Raw genomic sequence first — 24,904 nt, 5'->3', positions numbered from 1 at the left:
AAATCCCACAGAAAGTGGACGTCCTGTGTGGGATTGGCATTTTGAAGATGGCCTGTGGAACTCAGTTCTCTGTGGCGCTAACCAAAGACGGAAAAGTGTTCACATTTGGCCAAGGTGACAGACAAAAAGAAAAATTCAACTCACCAAAAGAGCAAAAGAAAATGTTGATTTTTCTAATTTTGATCAAAAAAGAATAATGAGACTTTACCTTACTACCTGTGACAGTGGTAAGATGTCCTCGTATCCGTTCCAGATGGTAAACTATTAAAATGACAACAGAATATTTGCCAGTAAGCTGTTGTCCAATGAACTGAGCCTGATGCCTTTAGATTTGGTCTCAAGTCTTGGTGAAATAAGTCTGCTGCTGTAAAATTGCGGAAAGTTCCTATTACTGCAGGGATATTCATGTCAGCTCAACAGAAAAACCTGAAGGAGGAGATCCGGTCACGTTCAGGGGCCGTATATTTTGCACCACCATTAATTCATGCATTTTGCTTTTTCCCATGAAGACCGGCTGATTGGCCTGCCGGAGGGTCGGGCCAGGAACCACAACCGGCCTCAGCAGGTGCCAGCGCTGTCGGGGGTCCACATCCAGGATGTGGCAGTGGGAGCTGAGCACACACTGGCTCTGTCATCCACAGGAGACGTTTATGCCTGGGGGAGCAACTCCGAGGGACAGGTACATAGACAAAGCCTTCGTGACAGTAGCCTGTGCCATTTTCTGTCATTTTGACACAGAAAACGTGGAATAACCAAAAGGCCTGTGTCGGAGGACCTCAGAATCCGCTGGTCCTGTAAAATCATATCAGATAGATATGACAGACAAAGAGCATTAAAACATTTATAAACCAATAAAAGAACTTTAAAATTGATAAGTAGCAGCAATTGTTTGATCATCATTTGATTGCTGCTGCTTGTCTCAGTTTTAATCTGTCAAAAAGAATATATCTCTGACCTGACCTCCTGTGGCTGTTAAATTGAGTTTAAAGGCCTTTAAGCCCCCTGCTGCCTAAGCTCCTTTATCCAGATTTGCAGTCTCCTCCTCTCATTACCAACAAACAACTTTCCCTCAGAACACAAGAACAAACATAAACAGAGATCTCCACCGCTACAGCACTGTTGCCTCAATCTTAATCTTTTTTCAAAAAGGGAAAAACATTCTACTTCTTCTTTCTAGCTTCTGAAGCATTTTCTGTACAGTTTTGACCTAAAGTCCAACTCTGACTCAGTTTCTTGTATGAACCTGATTGATGTCATCTTCTGTCTGTGCAGCTCGGTCTAGGTCACACCAATCACGTCAGAGAACCTACCTTAGTAACAGCCCTACAAGGGAAGAATATCCACCAGATATCTGCTGGACGCTGCCACAGCGCCGCCTGGACAGCCCCCTGCGTGCCCCCCCGAGCACCAGGTCAGTCTCCCTTCATTCCCAAGCTGCTCCTCTGCAGAGCCACAAAGCTTCATACAGCATTAATGGATAGACCACCCACCCTGCACTGTTCTGGAGTATCTGTGGTTCCCCAGTTCACACAAAATCCAGGTTGTAACCAGATTGATCACAACCGATTGACTAACTTTACGTTAGTCAACGGTACAAAGCCACTTTTTTCTGTGACAGAATCAGCTGTTTTATATTAACTGCACAACACAAAGTGTTGCATATCAGCATAAGACTGCTTTACTGCTTTTCTCTGGTGATCTGTTACAAATGCCATTTCCTGCTGGGATAAAAAAAGTTTTCAAACTCAGAATCTGCTGGAATTACATTAATCATCTAAACACCTAAAGAGTTAAGAAAGTCAAAAGAATGTCAACACTGGAGCTAACCTCAGGTGTCAAAGGCTTAAACAATGGTAAAAGCCTGAAAACAACATTGCCTTGTACACACCTGTTGTTGACCCAGATGGTCAACCTTTAGTAGAATAAGGATGTCTGGAACAAAAGCAGGTGCACCAGTTCATAGAATCACCCACCTGTGATCTCATTGGTCGGAGCAATAATGATCAAACATTTACTAACTAATGTCAGTAAGTAAAAATAATGTAAGTTTCTTATCCATCCAGGTTACATTGTTTTGAAGTTGAGTCATGGCATCTGGGCTTAAAATCTCCTTTCTTAGGGACGTTTAACCACTTCTCCAAGTGACTTTATCAGCCTGAGTGATGCTGGTTTCAATTCCCCCAAAATCCTCCAGGTGGGTCCATGGTAAACAGGTTTGAGTAGCATGTTTACCATGCTGACTTTTCATTAGCTCCAAAGATGAAAACTCCAACATAACCGTATCCTACAATCCTGTGATGGGTCCAGGAGAGGCTTTTCACTCTGGTTTCTCTATGTGTTGTTACCCTTATGGATCCTATGAATTGCGTGTATGTAGTATGATCCACCTGAAGCATGTACACTCACTGGTCACTTTATTATACACACCTGTCCAGCTGCTTGTTAACACGCATTTCTAATCAGCCAATCACATGTCAGCAAGCCAGTACATTTAGTCATGTAGACATGATGAAGACGATCTGCTGCAGAGCATCAGAGTGGAAAAGGAAAGGTGACTGGAGTGACTTTGACTGTGGCGTGGTTGTTGGTGCCAGACGGGTTGGCTTAAGGAGTTCAGAAGCCTTGTTGATGCCAGAGGAGATGACAAGACTGGTTCCAGGAACAGGAACTCAATGAACCACTGGTTACGACCAAGGTCTGGAGAAGAGCATCTCTGAAGACACAACATATCCAACCTTGAGGCAGATAGACTACAGCAGCCTCAGCTAAGAACAGGAAACTGAGGCTGTAATTCACGCAGGTTCACCAAAACTGGACAATGGAAGACTGGAAAAACGTTGTCTGGCCTGATGAGTCTCCATTTCTGCCTCAACATTCAGATCATAGGGTCAGAATTTGGCAACAACAACATGAGAGCATGGATCCATCCTGCATTGTATCAATGGTTCAGGCTGGTGTTGGTGGTGGTGTCATGGTGTGGGGGATATTTTCTTGGCACAATTTTTTGGTACCAATTGACCATGGTTAGCCACAGCCTACTTGAGTATTGTTGCTGACCATGTCCATCCCTCTATGACCACAGTGGACCATCTTCTGATGGCTACTTCCCGCAAGATAAGGCGCCATGTCATAAAGCTGGAATCATATCAGACTGGTTTCCTGAGCATGACATTGAGTTCACTGGACTCAAATGGCTTCCACAGTCACCAGATCTGAACCCACCTTTGGGATTGCTGTCATGGATGTGCAGCTGACAAATCTGCAGCAACTGTGTGAGGCTATCATGTCAATATGGACCAAACTCTCTGAAGAATGTTTCCAGTACCTTGTTGAATATTTGCCACCAAGGATTAAGGTAATTTTGAAGGTAAAAGGGGTCAAACCCGGTATTAGCAAGGTGTACCGAAGTGGCTAATGAGTGTAGGTGGGGCTTGAACCCAGAACCACTTAAACTGATGTAGCTACCTGGATAAGTGGTGAAATCTTTCAAAAAAAGACCTGAAGTCCAGATGCCATGACTCAACTTCAAGACAACATCTGAAACCATCATTGATCATGTGGCTAAGATGTTTTAACAGATCTGACTCTTCTGTTTGTTCTGTCTCCTCTTCCTTAGGCTCGTCAGTCCCTCTTCAGCTGGGTCTGCCCGAGGCCGTGCCTCCTCAGTACAGCACACTCAAAGAAGTAAGCATGGAGGTGCTGCGAGGGCGTCTGCGCCTCCTCTACCACTTCTCTGACCTCATGTACTCCTCCTGGCGTCTGCTCAACCTCAGTCCTAACAACCAGGTAAGAACCGGGCCAGAAACCCACAAACTTACTCAGCAACACTTCAGAAGCCACTTCCTCTTCCTCTAGATCAGGGGTGTCAAACTCATTTTCACCGAGGGCCACATCAGCATAGTGGCTGTCCTCAAAGGGCCAGATATAACTTATACATATAACTAAATGTAATGAAAAATAAATTTAACTACTCCCTAATGTTAAATAACTCATTATTTATGTATTATAACTCTTTAAAGGTACAATTACAGTTGCATAGAAATCTTCATATGTTTGCTTGTTACTCTAGCATAAATCCTTTTAAATTTTGTCCGCTTATTAAAACCCACGATCAAACTGTCCAAGTGAATAAAGAAATATAACATAAAACTGAGCTAGAAAGAACAGGTATTAAAGTGTAACATTTTACAAAAAAGGCTGCACACAGCCTAGCATCCAACTGATGGTTTGATGACAACAATTTGTCTGCATACACACATAAGACCTGCAAACACTGAATAATTACAACAGCAGCTACACATAAATAATATGTAATCAACTAAAGAAATAATATTTTAAGAAATTAAAGAATTTTATGCTCTCGCGGGCCACATAAAGTGACATGGTGGGCCACATTTGGCCCCCGGGCCTTGAGTTTGACACATGGGATCTAGACTTAAGGCTACAATTAAAATCCAGTTTAGTGAAGACCTCTCTTAAATGGGTTCGGCACACACCAAAGACAAGAAGGGGAATGTTGTCTAAAAGTAGCAGAGATTTTTTTTTTCCACAAAACAGATTCTACATTTAAAATACAGATCTTGTTAAGGAAATCAAATTGTTCCAAAATGAAGAAGACTGAACATCTGAAGGGGCACACATGATAACTGTTTTGTGTGTGCCTTCCCCAGTACGTTTGTATGAATTTGTAGTGTCAGAAGACCCAGTGTGCTTCTATTGCGAATTTTATGAGCTCCTGAAGAGATAAGGAAAAAATAAGGAGTTGGAAAAGAATGAGGAACTCGCTGTATTCAGACTGGACATATTTGGTTAGCTTAAAGTGAACCAAAGTTTGTTTTCCCCTGATAATCCAGAACAAATTTTATGTCTGAATACATCCAAGCAGACCCTGGTCTGGTATCGCTCTCTGACTCATCTTTGGAGGTGGTCTCAGTTTGTCTCCAATCAGACTGAGCTCCGGCTCGTATTGAGATTCCTCAGTCTGAAAACAATCCCTTCTCAAAGCAAACGGCCTTCGTTCCCAGCCTACGGGATGTAAACAGAGTAGGAAAACTCTGAACAGTGATGAAATAGCAACTCATTGAAAGGTGGTCAGATCAATGCAGGTTCATCAAAACTATCTTTATCGTGATCCACATTGATTCTCACTGTTTTTCCGACAATCTATATGTCCCAAATTCTTATCGGTGTACCTTCATAGCTGACGTCTCCTCATTAACCGCCTTGCAGCATGACTCCGCCGTGCCGAAGCAGCAAGTAAAAGGTGTTGTACCTGACGTTGATACAGGCGTTTAAAATTGGTCAGCGAAATGTAACGTTTAATCGAGTAAAGTGCTCCGACAAGGATTAAAGAGCGCAGAACTTCATTGTTCCTTCTCCTGTTGCTTTGCCCCGCCCTCATAATTTCTGACCAATGACTGAAGATATCTATAGTCATGTGGTTTTGTTGACAAGCTTTGGTTTGAAACACAATTGTTCGGTTGACTGCAGTCTGAATACAGACCGAATGCAAGGTTCAGGACTCAGTCCACACCAATGGACCTTTCAGTCTGAATACATCCTAAGACACTTCAAATGAAAATGCTGCTGAGACTACTTTCTGGGCAGAAACCTGAAGTCAGTAACCTGGTCCTTCATCACAGCCTGTTAATATTTCCTTTGAGTGAGATGGTAACAGAATCCATGTCTTTGCCTCAACAGAGCTGCACCTCCCACTACAATGCAGGGACTTGGGGTATTGTCCAGGGCCAGTTGAGGCACCTACTGGCCCCCAGAGTCTATACTCTGCCCATGGTACGCTCCATTGGGAAGACCATGGTGCAGGGCAAGAACTATGGCCCCCAAATCACTGTCAAGAGGATTTCCACACGGTTAGTGAGTGTGTCTGCGCAGATGTGTTTATGTGCGTGAGTCTTTGTGTGTTTGGTTTAGTTCAGGGTGTGTCCTGGTGGTGGCAGAACTAAGCCGCTTCACTTAACCTCTGTGCTTTGCAGCGGGCGGAAGTGTAAGCCCATCTTCGTGCAGATCGCACGGCAGGTGGTGAAGCTGAATGCCTCGGACCTGCGGCTTCCTTCAAGAGCCTGGAAGGTGAAGCTGGTGGGGGAGGGGGCAGACGATGCTGGTGGGGTGTTTGATGACACCATTACTGAGATGTGCCAGGTATTCTCAGTCTTATACGCACCTCTTTGTTGATGTAATTCTTGCAGCAACTGTTATGATGCCTGTGTTTGTAGGAGTTGGAGTCGGGGGTGGTTGACCTGCTTATTCCCTCCCCCAACGCCACAGCAGAGGTTGGCTACAACAGAGACAGGTGAAGGGTGTGGAAGCCTGAAGCCAGTACTGCGAAATCCCTATAAATGCATCTCATGGAATTGCGTCTTGCTTGAACAGGTTTCTTTTCAACCCGTCCGCCTGTCTGGACGACCACATGCTTCAGTTCAAGTTTTTGGGCATATTGATGGGCGTGGCCATCCGTACCAAGAAGCCCCTGGACCTTCACCTGGCTCCGCTGGTCTGGAAACAGCTGTGCTGCATCCCGCTGCAGCTGGAGGATCTGGAGGAGGTGGACCTCTTGTATGTGCAGACTCTGAAAAGCATTCTTCACATTGAAGACAGTGGCATCACGGAGGACAATTTCCATGAGGTAGGACCAACGCACACTTCCTTTTCCCTTTAGAACTTGGTCACCTATCAATCCATCCCCACCTGAATGGCAATAAGACCATGGAGGTTAGAGAAATGTGTCAAAACAGCAGCAAGGTCTGTACTGAAGCCAGCTGCGTTAGTTTGAATTGTTTTGTTTCCTTCAGAACCGTCCTGACAGGCTCCAACTGCCCTGATTGTTCTGGAATGAGCAGACATCTGTGATGATGTCAATTTCCGGTTCCGGGTCAATGTCAACAGATAAATGGAGGTTGCACTCTGCAGTTAGCTCCATCTTAAAATTTAATTTAGCTCAAAATTACTGCAAAAAAGGAGAGCTGCTCATGGCCCCGGAGAAACACAGAGCGACAAGTGACACAGAAGACATCAGAAAGCGCTTAGAAGACTTGACTGAGTGCATTACGCTCCTGAAAACTGAACTAAACACCTGGGGGAGAAACTGTAAAATATTCCTGAAGCCACTCTGAGAAGTGTTTGCACAGATTTCTGAGCAAAAACAAATACAGTAATAAATAGAAGAGTATAATAAAATGTCAAGAAAATCATGGGCTCTAGCACTCTCTCTAAAAGTCGACAGTGACCTTGATTTCAACAGCGTTTTGACCTGTAGACAACTTGGCCTCAATTATTCAGCTGGAGTCATAACAGCCCAGAAGGTCAAGGACCCTGAACTACACTGTCTGCTGACATCACAGCCCCGAGAACTTTATAAACTCTAGTCAAACCAGAAGAACGGCTGTCAATCAGACCAACCATGTACAATTGACAGAATACATCAGACCCGTGTCTGTAACTCAGTTCAGTTGTGACATGAGCTCTGACTTTGAACAAATAATAATATACAGTTAATAATATATAATTAATATATAATAATATAATATACAGTTTTTTTAAGGAAAGAAATAAAATAAAAACAAAAGAAAGAAAGAAAGAAAGAAATGTAATCAATTATTAAAGATGATTAAAGGAGTGGTCTCAAAAGTCACTCCACTTTGATTCCCGATATGTGATTTAAATGAATGATTCCTGATCAGCATCACTTATGTAATGTTTTATATTTCCAATGACAAGGAATATGAATTTATTTTGATACTTGATCTGGAGAGATTATAATTTCTGAAATAATGGGATGTCAGTTTACTTAATTCCTATGTACTTCATCTTTGTCATGTGACTTATATGAGTTAAATCTGAATACAAAACGTTTTACACAAATCTGTTGCTGACATTTAAAATCCAAAATAAGCATCAACTGACTTTATTGAAATTTGGATTCTGTTGAATTATCAGAACCTGAAATGTTTAGACAAACTTCATTATAAACATTTCTTGCTTTAACTCTTTTTTTTCTGTATCCTTTTAAGACAAACTCAGATGTGACTTGTCTGTCTCTATTAAATTCAATTGAGTTTTATTTATATAGCACAAAATGACAACACAGTCGTCTCATAGGGGCTTCACACCAATAAATGTACAAAAACATAGAATCAGTTGTAAAATAAAAAATAGTTGATTGTTAAACTAAACTAAACAGACTAAGCTAAACTGGGCATCTCTGCCCTTAGACCCTCCTTCTCAGTAAGGAAAAACTTGTAAAAGAAAAAAGGAAGAAAGATTAAACCTCAGGGATGTCCACATGAAGGAGGGATCCTCTCCCTGGACGGACAGACGATGTACCACAACTCTTAGAGAAGAATTAACTTATCTAACTCTACAACTACATGTTTGAATAATGTAGCAGATGGGCTTCAACCAGTTATCCACTTATGGATTTTTATAATGACCTAAATCTGTTAGTAAAGTATAAATAACTGATTAGAAGTTAAGAACTTGATATTGATCATTTAAGGTAAAGAAAATGAAAAAATAAAAAGCAGGGGTGGGATTATATATTTGCTTCCTCTTTTTAAAACAAATAATGAAACTCTTCTTGACAAACTTAATATTTGATAGTGTCATGTCTCATATTTTGTGTCTTATTCTGAGTTAATGTGTTTATTTATGACTGACAGTAACAACTGAATTATTTACAAGTGTTTGTGGATGTATTTTCCAGTCCGTGTCACGTCTAATTATCCTAAATGTGGTATATCTGTGTTAAGATGTATATTTTTCTGTTATTCGTCTTCTTTCATTTTGTTTTTGTTTTGGTTGCTTGAAATAAGCCACGTCCACATCCATCAGTTAGAGCTGGACTCGGGTCTCTCCAAACTTTGAAGGGATGTTCTGGTTTGTGCTGCAGATGATTCCTCTGGATTCGTTTATCGGGCAGAGTGCGGACGGAAAGATGGTACCAATAATTCCAGGAGGAAACAGCATCCCTCTGACCTTCTCCAACAGGAAGGAATACGTGGAAAGAGCCATTGGGTATCGGCTGCATGAGATCGACCGACAGGTACGCTTAGCGGCTCAGAAGACTTCAACCAAAAATACTTCTTTGTCATTTAGGCACTGCACTTCATTTTGACATCACCAGTAATGTAGCTTCAGTCACATTTTAGTCATGTTGACTGTTAGAGTTAAATAAACTACAGTAGAGTTTCAGGACAAAATAAAGAGTAAATATTTTTATTTTAAAGAGTAAATATTTTTATTTAAGCTTGCATAAAGCTTTGAAAATATGACTTGTAATATAAATGTAATTAATCTGTTCTCTGTGAACAGATTAATTACATTTATTTTACATGTCATATTTTCAAAATGTAATATTTTATTAACTTGACTGCTTTTTTTATAAAACAGTCGACTCCCTTCAAAAATAACTGTCATATATATGAGAATCATGTAGGTGCAATGTATAGAATTGATCTAGATTATTTTCAGATACTCAAACTCTTGAAAAACATTTAAAGAAACGTTTGTCATCAGGTAGAACTCCCTGTTCCATTACAACAAAAATCTTTTTTGTTTAACTTGTATATTAAGAACATTTCAACAAAAATTAGATACAATTTTTTAAAAAGTTCAATGTATATTTTGAATTCTACATTTTAAAATGTGTATTTCCAAAGGCTAGCAGTCATTTCAAGCTTGTGTGTTTTTTTTGGACACGGTTGTTCCACAGGGTGAAAACAAGTGTCCTGTGTGAGGTTTGTCCACGTCTCAATTTGTCTTTTTTGGAGAAGACTTTTTTTTTGCTTTTATCCCGGAAACGCAACATTTAGAAAAATTTAGAGGCATCTTTCTCTTTAGCTAGTATTTATTTAACAACCGTTAGTTACTTTTGTGAAAGCTTTTATCTCCGAGTGGTATTTTTTTCCAATTCTCATCAGCAAATGTAACCCTGAGACGTGATCACTACGAAGTTCACTAAGACAAATGAGAGTCATCAACATGCAGTCAACCAGATCAGCTGCAAACAGACAGACACGTTTGTTGTCTCTGTTGTACGTTCTCATTCCACAGGATCATTGTTGACTCATTGGAGCGCCTTGTCTCAGGCTTAAGCCTGTGAGACGGCCTTCACAGTTCAGGACGGGTTCTGAAGGTTCATAGGCCCGTCTCTGTGCTGTAATGTCTGCCGACAGCGTTGCTCAGGGGGTCTGCAGCAGAGGTCGGTCAGGTTGGGTTTCCCCACTCTTGCTGTTGGAGCTGACGTGACTTTTGTTTGTTTTTGGAAAGTCTGACCTGCTGACAGGCTGCTGTAGTGCTGTTGGCCCCCTGGACCCTTCAGATGCTCCGTTCATTAGAAATCTTGGGGTAAACCTTGACAGGCATTTTAAATTTGACAAACAGGTCAGTCTTGTAGTCCAGTCTAGTTTTTATCACTTAAGGCTAATCAGCAAAGTCAAGGCATATCTACCTCCTCACGCTTTGCAACAAGTGATTCATGCCTTGATCTTCTCTAGACTAGACTACTGTAACTCTCTGTACAGTGGTATGGATCAGTCTCTGCTCCGCCGTCTCCAGCTGGTTCAAAATTCAGCGGCCCGCCTGTTAACGGGGACCAGACGGTGTGAGCATATAACCCCGGTATTACGCTCACTTCACTGGCTGCCTGTGTCTTTTAGAATTTCTTTTAAGATTCTACTTTTGGTTTTTAAATGTCTGAATGGTCTGGCACCTCTGTATCTTTCTGAGCTTTTGCATGTTTATCGTCCATGTCGAGTCCTAAGGTCTGAAGATCAAATACTTTTAGTGGTTCCCAGGACTCGGCTTGTGACTCGGGGAGACAGAGCCTTTTCAGTTGCAGGTCCTAAACTCTGGAATGCTCTCCCCTATTCTGTGAGGTCTGCCAGAACTGTCAGTAATTTTAAGACTCTTTTGAAAACACATCTTTTTACTCAGGCTTTTAACTCCAGTGAGCATATCTAGTGGGACTTGTTCATTTTATTAATTTAATTCTTTTATTGTTTTTATTGTTTTATTGCTTTTATTGTTCAATTGATTTTATTGTTTTATTGTGATTGTTTCTTTATTGCATCATATTGTTTGTGATTTTATTGGATTTTATGTTAAGCACTTTGGTTGCCTTGGCTTTTATAAGTGCTATACAAATAATAAATTGATTGATTGATTTTGTTGTTGTGCCAGGTGGCGGCGGTGCGGGAGGGCATGTCGTGGATCGTGCCGGTGCCGCTGCTGTCCCTGCTCACGGCCCGGCAGCTGGAGCAGATGGTGTGCGGGATGCCGGAGATCTGCTGCGACGTGCTGAAGAAGGTGGTCCGCTACAGGGAGGTGGACGAGCAGCACACCCTTGTGCACTGGTTCTGGCAGACGCTGGAGGAGTTCTCCAACGAGGAGCGGGTGCTTTTCATGCGCTTCGTCTCCGGCCGATCCAGACTTCCAGCCAACACGGCTGACATTTCCCAGAGGTTCCAGATCATGAAGGTGGACAGGGTGAGTGACTGCATGTGCTGGGTAAATGTCAGAGGCAGGCTGGGTGAGCACAGGCGTGATCAAACAAATCCTCCCTAAACAACCGCAACACCAAAGAGCTGAGAAACATGAAAATGTCTTAAATTCTGGAGGATCGTCAAAGCAATAGAGTCTCATCTTTAACCAAAAGGAGGAAGTCTATCAAAACGGAGTGTAAATCCATTTTTCATCAGCTAGCTAAACAGCTAACTTGCTCATGAGAAATGGAAAAATCCAAATGTAAGAATATGAAATATGTGGTGTCAAAGAATAAAGATAGAAATCCCTGTGAAGCAAACAGCTTGATTTATGAATAAGAAAAATTTAAAACTTTCTTTATTACCGTAATTTCCGGACTATTGAGCGCACCTGATTATAAGCCGCGACACCACAACTCCTGCTGCTTCATCACCGCAGTGATCAGAAATCCCACACCGTCACAGGTCCATTCCAAACAGTGACGCCGTAGTAACACGGCAGCAATATGGTATTAACAGCACTAACAGGGCTGGTTAAAAAAAAAAAAAAAACATACGGGTAAAAGCCACTGAGAGCAGCAGTGACTTCTAAGCCCCCTGTGCTCTGAAACCATGGAAGTCTTCCTCCTCAGTGTCGGATTGGAATAGCGTCAGATATGCTTCACCACACTCTCTCTTTCTCTCCTTCGTTGTAGCTGTCAGTGTCACTCTGAGGTAAATTCACTCCTGAGAGTGCGCTGTCACCAAACCCGTTGGTGATGGTGGATTTTTTAACAACTGCTTTTAACTTGAAAGCTGCGTCATTTGCATTTCTTCTCGCATTTTCCATGATGAGGGTCTGCTCGTGCTATTCATTCACAAAGCAGGATTTTACATTAAACTTGCGTCTTCCTCACACATATACCGTATTCCCCCTGTCTCACTCTTTCCTTTCACTCTTTCCCCCTAGTGGCGGTTAGAAAAAAATGCATTGAAAAAAAACAAGAAAGAAAATGCACAAATTAGCCACATCATTGAATAAACCGCAGGGTTGAAAGCGTGTGGCAAAAGTAGCAGCTTATAATCCGGAAATTACAGTACATTTTTGCCTTATGTTCATTGCAGGTACTTTTATTTTGAAAAGCTTGTTTATTTCCCAGCTTCTCCACAGAAATGAAGAAACTTTTAGCCTGTTAAGGATTGTTTGGTGTAGTCTGTGAGCATGAATGAGGGAAGCTTCTGCATGCGTCTGCGCAGACGTGCAGCCTCATGCGTCTGCCGTCTGTGTGTTTCAGCCGTTCGACAGCCTGCCCACATCGCAGACCTGCTTCTTCCAGCTGCGCCTCCCTCCTTACTCCAGCCAGGCTGTCATGGCTGAGCGGCTGCGCTACGCCATCAACAACTGTCGCTCCATTGACATGGACAACTACATGCTGTCGCGCAACGTAGACAACGCCGATGGATCCGACATGGACTACTGATGAGGCGCTTTCGTGCAGCGCTCCCTGGAACAGACGGGACACTTTATGTGCATTTTATGTCTCGCACAAGTCTTCATTTCTCTGTGGTTTTGCAGTTTTTACCGCCGTGAAAATCCACATGAGGAGTGTTTAGTTTATTTTTACTTCCTTACTCCACATCCCATTTTTGGGTTTCTGCATGGAGGTCTGCTTATTTGTTTGCTGATGTGTACAGCAGATGGTCATACGGCGTGACAGAACGCTGTACGTTGTGTAATGCTTTGTTAGGATTTGTTAGCATTTTATCAATATTTATTCTTTTCATTGCGGCTGGTGAGTTTCCAAAGCAACAACATTAAATGCTGTATCAGTGAGGTGTGGTCGTTTGAGAGAAAACTGCTTTTTTACTTTTAATCTGACGCAGCTGCAGAAAACAAAAACACTGCTCACTGTTCTGAACATGATGTCTGACATGGACTAAGACCTGGAGGGATTCTGTTGTGGTTCTGACCCAAACAGTGCAGGAGAGGTGCACAGAACCTCTCCTGGTTTGAAAACAGCAGTTGTCACCAATTGGAGCAGCTTTTATTTGACTCTGTAAAGAGGATAAAAACGAGAAAAAGACCCTTCCTAACTGCATGCGGTTAACTGTGTGTGCAGAGTCTTTACTTGCAGTGCATAGCCAGACCCCCCACCCCCCACTGTGCACCAGACTTGAACATCTGAGGCGTTCCGGTTCTTCCATCAAACACGTTTACTCCTGCAGGTCTACCCAAATTGACTCTTGAAGACTCGCAGAAACAAAAAAACCGCATGTACAGGATTGAAATGCTTGAAATACACCAAACCAGTGACCTTTGACCTCATTCCAAGCAGCTAAAATAAACCTTAAATGACCATTTTGACTGATTTTTGCTTCACCTACGGCAATGTAAAAAAAGAAAATGGAAATGCTTAAATTGACATGTAAAAAAATCACAACAGCTGCTTAAAAACACAAACACACCCCAAATATACGCACTAACAGCTGTCATTAACAAAGATTTGTGAGCCAGAGTGCAAATACGCTATATTACCAAAAGGATTGACTCACCTGCCTTGACTCTCATGTGAACGGAAGTGCCCTCCCGTTCTAAACCCATAGAGTTCAGTTTGACGTCGGTCCACCTTTTGCATCTTCATCTCTGCAGGGAAGACTGTCGACAAGGTTGAGGAGTGTTTCTAGGAGTTTTTGACCGTTCTCCCACAGGTGCATTGGTGAGGTCACACAGAAGGCCTGGCTCACTTGAATTTATTCACCTGTGGGCAGTCGGGTGATTAGGACTCCTGATTCCGATCATTTGGATGGGTGAGCCAATACTAATATAGTGTACAATTGAGTTGGTGTTGGTGGGACTTCTCAACATTGAAGTTGGTGAGAAATTGCTTCTAGATTCCAGTGGTATTTAGGAATTTCAACATTCAATTTCAGGGTCTGAACGTTGGGCTGATTTTTAAATTCAAGCATGAACTCTGACAACAAATGAAAACGGCAGGAGTTGAATCTGAATACAAAACGTTTTACACAAATCTGTTGCTGACATTTAAAATCCAAAATAACCATCTGAGATCAGCTGACTATTGAAATTTGGATCCTGTTCAATTATCAGAACCTTGATTATAAACATTTCTTGCTTTAACAAATCTCTTTTTTTCTGTATCCTTTTGAGACAAACTCAGATGTGACTTGCCTCTATCTATTAAATTCAATTGAGTTTTATTTATATAGCACAAAATGAAAACACAGTCTTCACACCAAGAAATGTACAAAAACATAGAATCAGTTATAAAATAAAAAATAGTTGATTGTTAAACTAAACTAAACAGACTAAGCTAAATTGGGCATCTCTGCCCTTAGACCCTCCTTCTCAGTAAGGAAAAACTTCTAAAAGAAAAAAAAAAGGAAGAAAGACGAAACCTCAGGGATGTCCACATGAAGGAGGGATCCTCTCCCAGGACGGACAGACGATGTACCACAACTCTTAGAGAAGAGGGACCTTATCTAACTCTACAACTACATGTTTGAATAATGTAGCAGATGGGCTTCAACCAGATGGAACTGGAGGAAGGCTGGGCGCGAGACGAGCCAGAGACGAGGTCCACGGCCAAGAACAGGAGCAGAGACGAGCTAACTGCAATCTGGAATGTCTCCCGCTCCCCCCGGAGGGGAGTGGGAAAGAGGGACAACACATCAATAGGTTTTAAACACATCTGGACCGGATTTTTTAATGAGCGTCCTGTGAAGATGTGTCGGGACCCTAAAGCTGCAAAAATCAGCTGACATTCATAAAACTTTCCAAAAAGGGCTCAAATATTTCTACAACGATGAATTCTGCCCAAAATCCTATAAATTCAAATGTCTGTAAATCTGGTGTGATGGTCAGAGCTCTAAAAAAAGCCAACACTGTGGCAACAAACTGCTCCTTGAATCAAAGCCTCCAAAGGAAGAAGATGGAAAGAGTAAGAGCAGGTTCACTTAAATCTATCCTTCCATCAGTTCACTGCTCAGATTTATCTATCTAATAACGGTCAAAAAAGGATTATAGATAAATATGAAGTGGGTGTTGGTTCGAATCCCGGCTGGGTTCTGTGTAACCGGTCGCTTTTTGCGTTGTGCTGGTTGATTATTTGGCGTGACACAGTGTCACCTCCTGGAGAGAAGCCACCCTTTATTTCTGGTAACAGACAAACAGAAAACAATACACTGTTGTATGATCCTGCCCACTCCAGCTCCTCTCTAACAGGAGATGGTACAGAAGCAGGGCAACAGTCGCCTTTGGAATATATAGGGGGGTTTAAGAGAAGAAGAAGGAAGGGGGGGCTATGACTGGGAGTGTAATGCAGCAGTTTGTTGGAGATCCCTCAGGTATGTAACACTTGAACAGACTTTGTGCCATTATAAAGTCAGATCAAAGTTATCTCGGTTACACCTGTGTGTGTGGAGCTTGTTCTCCTGGTTCATGTGAGGGTTTTCTTCTTGAATGGGAGAACTTGCACAGCTGGTGGCTAACTAAATACTTTTTTCCCCACTGTATGTCCTTTAACCATGTTTTTATCTATATTCTGATATGACGTGTTAATGGAGCAATCAATGGACAACCATGAAATTTCCCTCAAGATCCAAAAACCATCGATGGATGTTGATGTTGGACAGAACAAGTTAAAATCAATCAAAGTTGTATCATGTTTTAAGAAATTCGTAAGGGGGGCCTTTAAGAACAAGAAGAATTGAGATGGGGAATGTCTTGGATGGGGAATGTTTGCATTATTTTTACCAAAAGGTTTTACCAAAAGGTCTCAACTTTGCCCTCAAACCCAAAGAAATACCTGTATGGGGATTTGGTTATGCTTTTAAGAACCACCATTTACCTGTGGCTTAAGCAGAATAGCTTCGTTTGAAAGTCTCTGCAGCCCTTTCCAATGCCAAACCGCCTCAATCTTAACTAACCAATCAGGAAAAGAAAAAAGAAATGAAACCATCACCGTATTCCCGGCTGACAAAGGTAGATGCACTATTGTCCTGAACTCCGCGGACAATAATCAAAAAATGGTCTCACTCCTGAATCCTGAAAGAAAAGTGATCTTGACTGTCACTGGACACGTAGGAAGCATCACTATTCAGCAGCATCTCCACCACACAGGCTTCTATAGCTGTCAGAGGAAGGCTGGAGGGGGGTGGTACTCTGGTCAGTACAGGCTGTCTAATCTGGACTACATTTGGTGTCTTTTGGACCTGAGCTTCATCACCACTTGGATGAGGGGAACTTCAAAACTTTCAAGAAAAAATACTTCAAGTCTAGATACCATAACTGAACATCCAGGTGAAGCCTGAACCTTCATCAATATTAAAAGTAGTTAGAAGAACAAACCCAAACAATACCTAATATCTGGAGTTCAGTATCTCGTGATATGGTTGAGTTTGGTTTTTATATTTTTCCTCAAAAATGCAGATTCTCAGTATTTGATTAGAAAATTGATTTCTTTTTTTCCTTAAGTCCCAAACTCTCAGGTTTATGAGAGAACGGGACCAATGAAACAAATGGAAGTATTGACGCGAATGCAGGGATGACGGTGTGTTTAAATAACCGTTTCAGTGGATAAAAGCCACACCAAGATGCACTAAAGCGAAATGGCACACAAGCTGATGAAGAGACAAAAACACGTTTCCTGGATCAGTCACAAACACCCCACACACACACACACACACACACAAACACACACATGCACCCATGTAGAAACCTGTGGAAGCACAACAAGCCACACTCTTCATGTCAGATCATGGTTTTTATTCAGAGCTCTGCCGCTTGCTGTGGTTTGTTCAGCTCAGCTCTTTATGAAAATCCTCTTCCACAAGCACACAGGCAGAGGAAGGCGTACAGAGCGGCGAGTCTCCTGGCGAGGCCTGTGAACACAAATAAATGCATCACAAATCCAAAACCACATGGCAGGATCAGCCTAAAGTCATAGAATGATCTTATTCTAGAAATGGTCCAAAACCGTTTTTAAGTCCATAAATCTGCAAAAGAAACTAAATGTGACCCCCACCTTTTTATTCCTCTTTAATAAAACACACAATAAGAGCATTTTTGATCGTTTCAGAGCTTCTTGGCAGTAAATCTCTCCCTGTTGAACTAAAAGCAACAGCTTTTCTTTTAAATATGAAAGAGTCCCATTTGTGAAGAAGGACGTGTGAAATGGAAGATTTAGGATTTCATCATGCCGCTTGTCTGCTCTACACCAAAAACCTTTCCTCTACCACTGCGACATGTGGCAGGACACTCTGTGAATCTCATGCGCCATTGAAGAGCCTGGATGACAGATTCAGAGAGGCCCTGTCTGACTGTCAAAGTTACATTTAGGTGAAAAATAAAGAAAAGAATGTTTTCAGATACTTTCTGTCCTGTTGAACCTACCTGACTGGTTTCCATTACTGGTCGGTGCAGAAGTTATCAACTCTAAAAAGCAAAGACAGAAGTTTTTGACCACTACAGTTTTAGATCATGGAGTTGCACAATTCAGGATGTAACATCACCCAACAAATCAATGTTCCACGACAGATGATTGGATAACTGAGATTTAGTTGAATCCACTGCCTGGCTTTGTGGTGGGATTTATAAACTCTAAGGAGGGAGGGATGGTGGGGTGTAGAAAATGGGTCTAAAATCTAATCGATAGAGATCCTCAGCTGGTTAAAGCCAATCACATGGAAAGCTGTCTGATTCAAAACCCTGGACTTGATCAGGTTTAAAAATATTTAAAACGGTGTGAAAAAAAACCCGAATTGACTTGAAATCAGCAAAAGTCTGAACAAAGAAGGTTTGGAGACAGGTTGTCCTTTTTATCACTCCAGTTAACTTAAACATAATGACTGTGCTAACGGAACAGAAAACTGTTGGAAACAAAAAAAACAGTTACTGACTTCTTGAATGATCAGATTGTTTCAGCATACATCCGTTGTTGGGAAATGTTAAAGATTTATTCTCCCCAACAATCAGATTTCTTCCTGCACTGATTCAGATTTATCTTATTGTGGTTGTTTTACTTTTGAGGATGTACAAAAAGACAAAAGACGTCTACAACACGGTTAGAGAGATAGTTGTAGTAGAATTCCTCTGCACCCACCGCGCATCTGGTCCAGCTCCACGCTGAAGTCAGAGAACTCGTGGCGTTTGCTGACAGAGCAGACGTGAGTGCCAAAGTCCACCGCCTGAACCTGCAGGATGGACAGCCGGATGCTGGCGGGCCGGTAGCTGATGGAGTATCCGGCGCTGCAGTTCTGGAAGGCTTTGTGTTTGATGTAGTGACACAGCAGCCTGCTGCTGGGACTCCTCCACTGGACGGAGAGCTCTGACACCGAAGCCCCGTCTTCATAGTTATAGGAACAGGGCAAAGAGACGCTCTGGCCGGGCCGACAAAGCACCCTCACCGCTCCACCTGCAGACAAATGCTGAAGATGAAGAAGCCTTGGAGAAAAGCTACTATAAATATTGGTGCATGTGTTAAGCTTCAATTTTCCATTTACTGTAAATATTCATTATGCAAGAAATGCCAATCCTATAGAAGCATATTGACTTTAAAAACAAAACACACTGGTGTTTTTCGTTCTAATTCTTTGTTGGAAAAATGTTTATAAGTTATCTCATATTTGCTTTTATGAATTACCTAGCTATGTAGGTGATATAATCATGTTTGCAGAAGTGTTTGTGTCACAGGGAGGTGAAGGTGAAACTCTTGGGAGGAAACTGTTGTCATAGCGTCTTCCTAAGATCAGCATGTTATCTGCTTCCAGACGGGAATAAAAGGACGCTCTGTGTCAGTTATCCGTGAAAAGGCTTTGCAGGGCCAGAGATGATGTGGGAAGACTGTGAAAGGACGGACATGTTGCAATTAATGTTTTCTGATAGCGCTGCAGCTGTTTTTTTTATCTGTTTCCCCTCCTTAGAGCTCAGCGCATGTGTAAATTAAGGAAAACCCAACAAACTTAATAAAAGAGGAGGCGACAGGAATATGCGCCAGAGCGGAGAGAGATTGTTGCTGGGTATTAACTCTGTTGGTTCTCCTAAAAAGGTGCCTTGGTCTGTTGTCTTTCTTTCCTTTGTATTGTTATTCTGATGTTGGACGTTGTTTGAATCCAACATTTTTTTTAATAATTTTTGTTTTGAACTCCAAACAGGCTGGAGACTAACCTCATTTGCTCATTAAAAACCGTAAAATGAGCTGCAATTCTAAGTTGAAAAGCCACAAAGTGTCCGTGTCACAGACAGAGAAGTGAGAGAAAAACGTTGGGGAAGTACGCAGTATTGACCAGGATGAACTGTTTATTTATTTTGTTTGTGGGTCAAACCCAAAAAGAACATTGGGAACAAAGAAAAATACTTTTTTATTTCTTGGTCTATTGTTTTTTTTGTCTGGGGCGTTTTCTTGTACTTTATTGACGGTCCCTGTCTGCCTCTGCAGCTTCACAATCATCTAGGCAGGCATAAAAGCTCCGAACAGACAGATCCTGTTTATTTATCGATAAATTCCAGCTGTAACACATTTTCTGCTTCACCACAAACACTATGGAGCGGCGTGAATAAAGAAAAACAGGATTTATTCTCAAAATGACCATTCTGCCCCTCTGTTTGCTTATTCTCTCCTTTTCTTATTTTTGGCTTTCTTTACCTTCTTTTTGAGTTCTTTTGAATCTGTTCTGTTTTGACTTCCTTTACTTTTGGAAGTGAAGAAATAAATTTGCTTTCTCCTCGCCTTTTCCTTTTTTCACAGCTGCTCAGATCACTATGCTTCATCGTACCGCCTTTTTAAAAAACTTTTTGAAGAGTTTCTCTCTGCTTACTAACTTGCTGCTTGCTAATGTTGACGGAATGGTCCATTCCTGCAGAGGGACGGGGAAGTCCAAAACACTTTCACATGAGCACTCTTATGCCATTTCAGTGATTATGAGTTTTCAATTTATGACAGAATTATATAATAATGGAATTTTTTTTATCAGAGTTCATCCTGGGATTCCTGAAGTGATGGGGGTCCCAAACGATCGCCCACCTTTCCCTAATGTAAAGTCTTTCCCTGCCTTCCAACATAGTTTAAACCCTGTAGCCTTAAGATGGACCCCACCCCTGAAAACCAGGGGAAGTGGGACTGAAGCGGCTCAAAGGATCAAATCAAAATTCAAAGAGAAAATCTGCAAAAATCACAAAAGATTCGACATTGATGCTCTGGCTGCAAGACTCTCCCCCATAAAAGAAACCAGACTGGAGGTCTGGACTGGTCCTTGTGGATCCGAACCAGCAGATACTTTCCTGCTTGGTCACCACAGCTTTATATGAATCTCATCCGTGCTTTGATCCCTGATGGCTCAAACGTGTGTTTGCTGTTTCCTGGGACCATGAAGGAAAGGAAAGTCTGCATCATCTGTAACCTTCCAGATATTTATCAGAAAAACACAAAACATGTCCATCCACAGAAATGCTCTTGCAGATGACTAACTGGCTTCACAGCCCCTGATCAGCTCCTGATCAGCTCCTGATCAGCTCCTGATCAGCTCACAGCTCTGGCTGTGATTAGTTGCTAGTTAGATAGTTTGTCTCTGTATCTGATTGTTGTTTTTTGTCTTTTACTCTCTCTCTCTCTTTTTGGCTCAGCTGTTTCTGGATCAGACGGTTCAGCCACACTCCAAACCCAACAAAGACTTCACCCAAACAGAAACCTGATGTTTGAGGCCTTTGTGATGGCAAGAACCAGTTGACCAGTCCATCTCACTGGTCCAGACTGTGAGATGCAGCTGAGAGGCTGAAGCTGAGCGAAGGACACTTCAAATAGGAGTTAACTTACCTTCTCCAGTCAGGTGAGACAGAACCAGTCCAAAGTACAGTGCCAACATTTGGCTCTGCTCCACAGAACTCGTACACATTTGGAGACAGCTCCTGTCCTCGCCTCCCAAAACCTGCTGTAGGAGCATGAATGCCTGTGGCTGACCTGCTCTCACTTTTGTTTTCAAACCTGTGTCAGTTTACAAGCCTTGACTGAACAATTGACTGTATATGAGAACTGGACTGAATACCCCCCCCCCCCCCCCGCCCCCAGCGTTCCAAAGACTTCTATGGAGAAAATAAAAAGCTGTTACTCATTCTATGGTCAGAATAACCATCCTTGCTCTGATACGTTTTTGAACATGTTCTTGTTAATCCTCTTTTTTTCTCTTCTAAGTTATTCAAGTCGTGAACTGGCCAATCAGATGCCTCAATAACAGCACATGGTGCCCGCTGGCCCCCACCTCAAACATTTGAAATGTTTGATTGACAGATTCTCCTGAGCCCGCTTTCCGGTATGTAGTGTGAACTTTGAACATGCTCCTTCCTGATGGGCGACAGTAGTTGCCATAGATACATTGACCCAGACGGACTCGGACCAATCACTGCTTACTGTTGTCCTCTGGCTTCAACATGGCGACGTCTGCATGATGGAAAAATGGCGACTAAATTTGGCTTTCACTGGAGCCGGAAGGATAGCGTTTTCTATGGGTGACATCACACTCACTCTACCAGGGGTGTCCCAATCCAGGGCTTGAGGGCCGACTTCCTGCTAGTTTTCCAGAAACCTTGCTTCATCTGCTGTTGACTACCTGGTTGTGTTTAGCCAATAAGGAGAATAATAAAGAAAACTTGGCTGGCTCAGATAGTATAAAAACAGTATATTATTACAAAATGATTACAAAAATAATGGCAGGTTGGTTGGTAGGACACCTGCCCTTAAGGCCTGGTATTGGACACCCCTGTCTTATACAGTCACTGAACTGAATTCAGTTCACACCCGCTGTCATGTGTGTGTGAGCATAATGGTCTAAAGAGGAGCTCTTAGCTAAACAGACTGTTTCTCCATCTGTTGAAATCTGGGCTTCTGCTGGAGCAGAGACTCTGCTGCAAAGCTTTAAGATTGACTTTTCAAAGAAAACTAAAGAGTCACAAGGAAAGATTGAGTTAACAGGAGTCTAAATCAACTAAATGTAAACATCGAAAACTGTTCAAAACTAGATTTTTTGCCATGGTATGATTAGGTCTTTTGAAGCTTTGCACATTGGGAACAGTTGGGAAGGGAAAGTAATATCCAGACTCAAATTTGGCCATACAGGTCTCTACAAGCAGCTCTTCATAACAGGTATACACACAGGTGAGAAATGTGACTTTCAGGTGTCAATGAATCTATAGAACATGTGATATTGCGGTGTGGTAATAACAGTCAAAGGGCCATTTTCATAGAACCATTACAAATACTCAAGATAAACTGTGATTTACGAAGCTTATTGAGCAGTTGTGCTGCTTATGATTTTTGTTTAATTTTGAGAAAGACTAAGTTAGTAGGCCGAAATTAGGTGCAGGGATGAATAAGTAAAAGATAATGCCCGTCGCAGTGTCCATCATGAGAAATAAACGCATGCCATGAAGTGGAGGACGTTTTTTTCCTCTGTGTTCATTTCTGATCATTCACACTTCGAAGGCCATTGACCTGCTCATACATTTTTCGCTAGTAAAAGAAATTAATATTTTACCTCAACTCCAAAGGAAAGAGATATCTATGCTGATCGTAGTGATGGGTTACATAAAGCATCAGTTCAGAGAGAATAACATTAACATAAACATGCTGTTGTGTAATTAACTATAAACATAGTTTTAAGGTAATTAATGGCAGAACAAGTGAGATCAGAACAAGACTTATGTTTTCCTCCAAAAGTGTAAGCCAGCTGCTCAGGATGCCATCAGTTCTGTCAGTGTTTGCCTTTGGGAATACCGACTTCTATACCGTTGATGTAGGCATGGGCCCCCCATGTATAGGCGGTTCTCCCCCCTCTTCTTGCTGCTTGTGCCTGCTTCACAGGTCATCAGTGAAGCCGAGATGGCGATCCTTCAGGATGGGATTTTCTTTTTGCGGCTTTCTCCAGTTTTCCTCCAGAAAAGAGAATGATCCCTTCATAATTTTTTTGTTTTCCTGCAGTCTTCCTAAACGGTGTACGGTATCAATCATATCAAGCAGTTTCTATTTTCCTTTTGGGAAAATAGTTTGGCAAATTTTGATGGTTTCTTATTTCACATGTTTTCTGGGCACTGTTTCCGGTACTCTGTATAGTTTTAAAATGCCAGCGTCCTGAGTAGCGTTCAGACTCAGCGAGTCTTTCCTGCAGCCAGAGAAAAGTAGCTTCATATTTGTTTGTCTTTTTATCAATTACATTGATCTTTTTCTTTACAGATTTTATTTCTTCAAAAGCAAAGTCAAGCAATTCATTGAGCAAGTTTTTATTGATCAATTTCTCCATGGCATCAAAGTGGGTATTAATCAGGTTTGAAAGAACAACAATTATTTCGTTATCACAACCGCTGCTGCTTCTCCCCTCACCTTGAGCTGTTGTGAGCAGCACTGTTTGTAAGCTAGTTTCTTTACATGGGTCCCCTCAGATAAAATAGGCAGAGGTGGAAATTCTTCTTCTTTCGGGATGATCATGTCTTGTCATGTCTTTCCTGTTGTTTTTTCAAATTCTAAGTCCTCTTCTGCATCCCTCCCTTCTGGTGTCCCACAAGGCTCAGTTTGGGACCTTTATTGTTTCTTTTATATCTGCTGCCTTTGCAGCATATTTTAAGTTTTTTTTAACTGATATTTCTTATCATTTTTATGCTGATGATATTCAGCTTTATGTGTCTTTTAAACCCCAGGATGTTTTTAAAATACAGATTTTACGCAAGTGTCTGGATTCAGTCAAGAGTTAGATGAATGATAATTTTCTCCAACTAAATGAAGCCAAAAGTGAGGTCCTAGTCTGTGCTCCTGACAGTTGCCTCTCCCAGATTGTCCACTGGCTTCCCTTATCAAGTTGTTTGTCAGGAACCTTGGGGTGACTCTCCACCCGGTTTTATCCCTTGACTCTCATGTCGGGTCACTTGTTCACTCTTGTTTTTATCATCTTAAAAACATTGCAAAACTGAGTCCAATTGTGTCGCGTTCTGAGATGGAGAAGCTAATCCATGCTTTCATATCTTCTCGTCTTGATTACTGCAACTCCATTTTCACGTTTAAGGAAAAAAAATGTTTAGAACGGCTCCAGGTTGTCCAGAACGCTGCTGCAAGGCTTTTAACCAATTCATCCAAGTTTTCACACATCCCCCCGTTATTAATCCAGCTGCACTGGCTCCCCATCCACTGCAGACTGCATTTTAAAATCCTGGTTTCAACATAATGGCCAAGCACTGGCCTACATAAAATACCTTTTGCAGCCGTACACCCCCAGCAGGTCCCTGAGATCATGTGACCAGGGTCTGCTGGTTGTTAAGAGAACCCAGTTAAAGACTAAAGGTGACAAAGCCTTTGCAGCAGTGGCTCCATCCCTCTGGAGCCCCCTTCCTCTCAGCTTCAGATCTGCAGACTCAGTGTTTTCTTTTAAAA

The 24,904-nt window shown here is 41.9% G+C and overlaps 2 protein-coding genes across 6 annotated transcripts in view; one reads left to right on the top strand and one right to left on the bottom strand.

The window, feature by feature from the left end:
• herc1 (HECT and RLD domain containing E3 ubiquitin protein ligase family member 1) overlaps positions 1 to 13,836 on the top strand; it is a 98,782-nt gene extending 84,946 nt beyond the window's left edge. For all 5 annotated transcript variants that reach the window (XM_011487291.4, XM_078944198.1, XM_011487287.4 and 2 more), the window contains exons 69-79: positions 12 to 114; positions 510 to 679; positions 1,273 to 1,411; positions 3,617 to 3,786; positions 5,701 to 5,870; positions 5,994 to 6,159; positions 6,234 to 6,310; positions 6,391 to 6,643; positions 8,906 to 9,058; positions 11,197 to 11,502; positions 12,773 to 13,836. In XM_011487291.4, the coding sequence (XP_011485593.1) occupies positions 12 to 114; positions 510 to 679; positions 1,273 to 1,411; positions 3,617 to 3,786; positions 5,701 to 5,870; positions 5,994 to 6,159; positions 6,234 to 6,310; positions 6,391 to 6,643; positions 8,906 to 9,058; positions 11,197 to 11,502; positions 12,773 to 12,958 (1,893 nt within the window). In that variant the 3' untranslated portion in view covers positions 12,959 to 13,836. The remainder of the gene's footprint in view (positions 1 to 11; positions 115 to 509; positions 680 to 1,272; positions 1,412 to 3,616; positions 3,787 to 5,700; positions 5,871 to 5,993; positions 6,160 to 6,233; positions 6,311 to 6,390; positions 6,644 to 8,905; positions 9,059 to 11,196; positions 11,503 to 12,772) is intronic.
• A 3,411-nt stretch (positions 13,837 to 17,247) lies between these two features.
• LOC110014492 (uncharacterized) lies at positions 17,248 to 19,011 on the bottom strand. The gene is made up of 4 exons (XM_078944877.1): positions 18,999 to 19,011; positions 18,599 to 18,910; positions 17,890 to 17,931; positions 17,248 to 17,378 (listed from the first exon to the last, which is right to left on the bottom strand). The coding sequence occupies exons 1-4, from the start codon at positions 19,009 to 19,011 to the stop codon at positions 17,308 to 17,310; spliced, it is 438 nt and encodes a 145-aa protein (XP_078801003.1). The 3' UTR covers positions 17,248 to 17,307.
• Positions 19,012 to 24,904: the final 5,893 nt, after the last annotated feature.

The sequence above is a fragment of the Oryzias latipes genome, chromosome 3 (genome assembly GCF_053564925.1).
Source record: "Oryzias latipes strain Hd-rR chromosome 3, Olatipes_Hd-rR_3.1".
NCBI lineage: Eukaryota > Metazoa > Chordata > Actinopteri > Beloniformes > Adrianichthyidae > Oryzias > Oryzias latipes.
The sequence above is the reverse complement of the archived record's forward strand: the minus strand, read 5'-3'. Positions and strand labels throughout refer to the sequence as shown.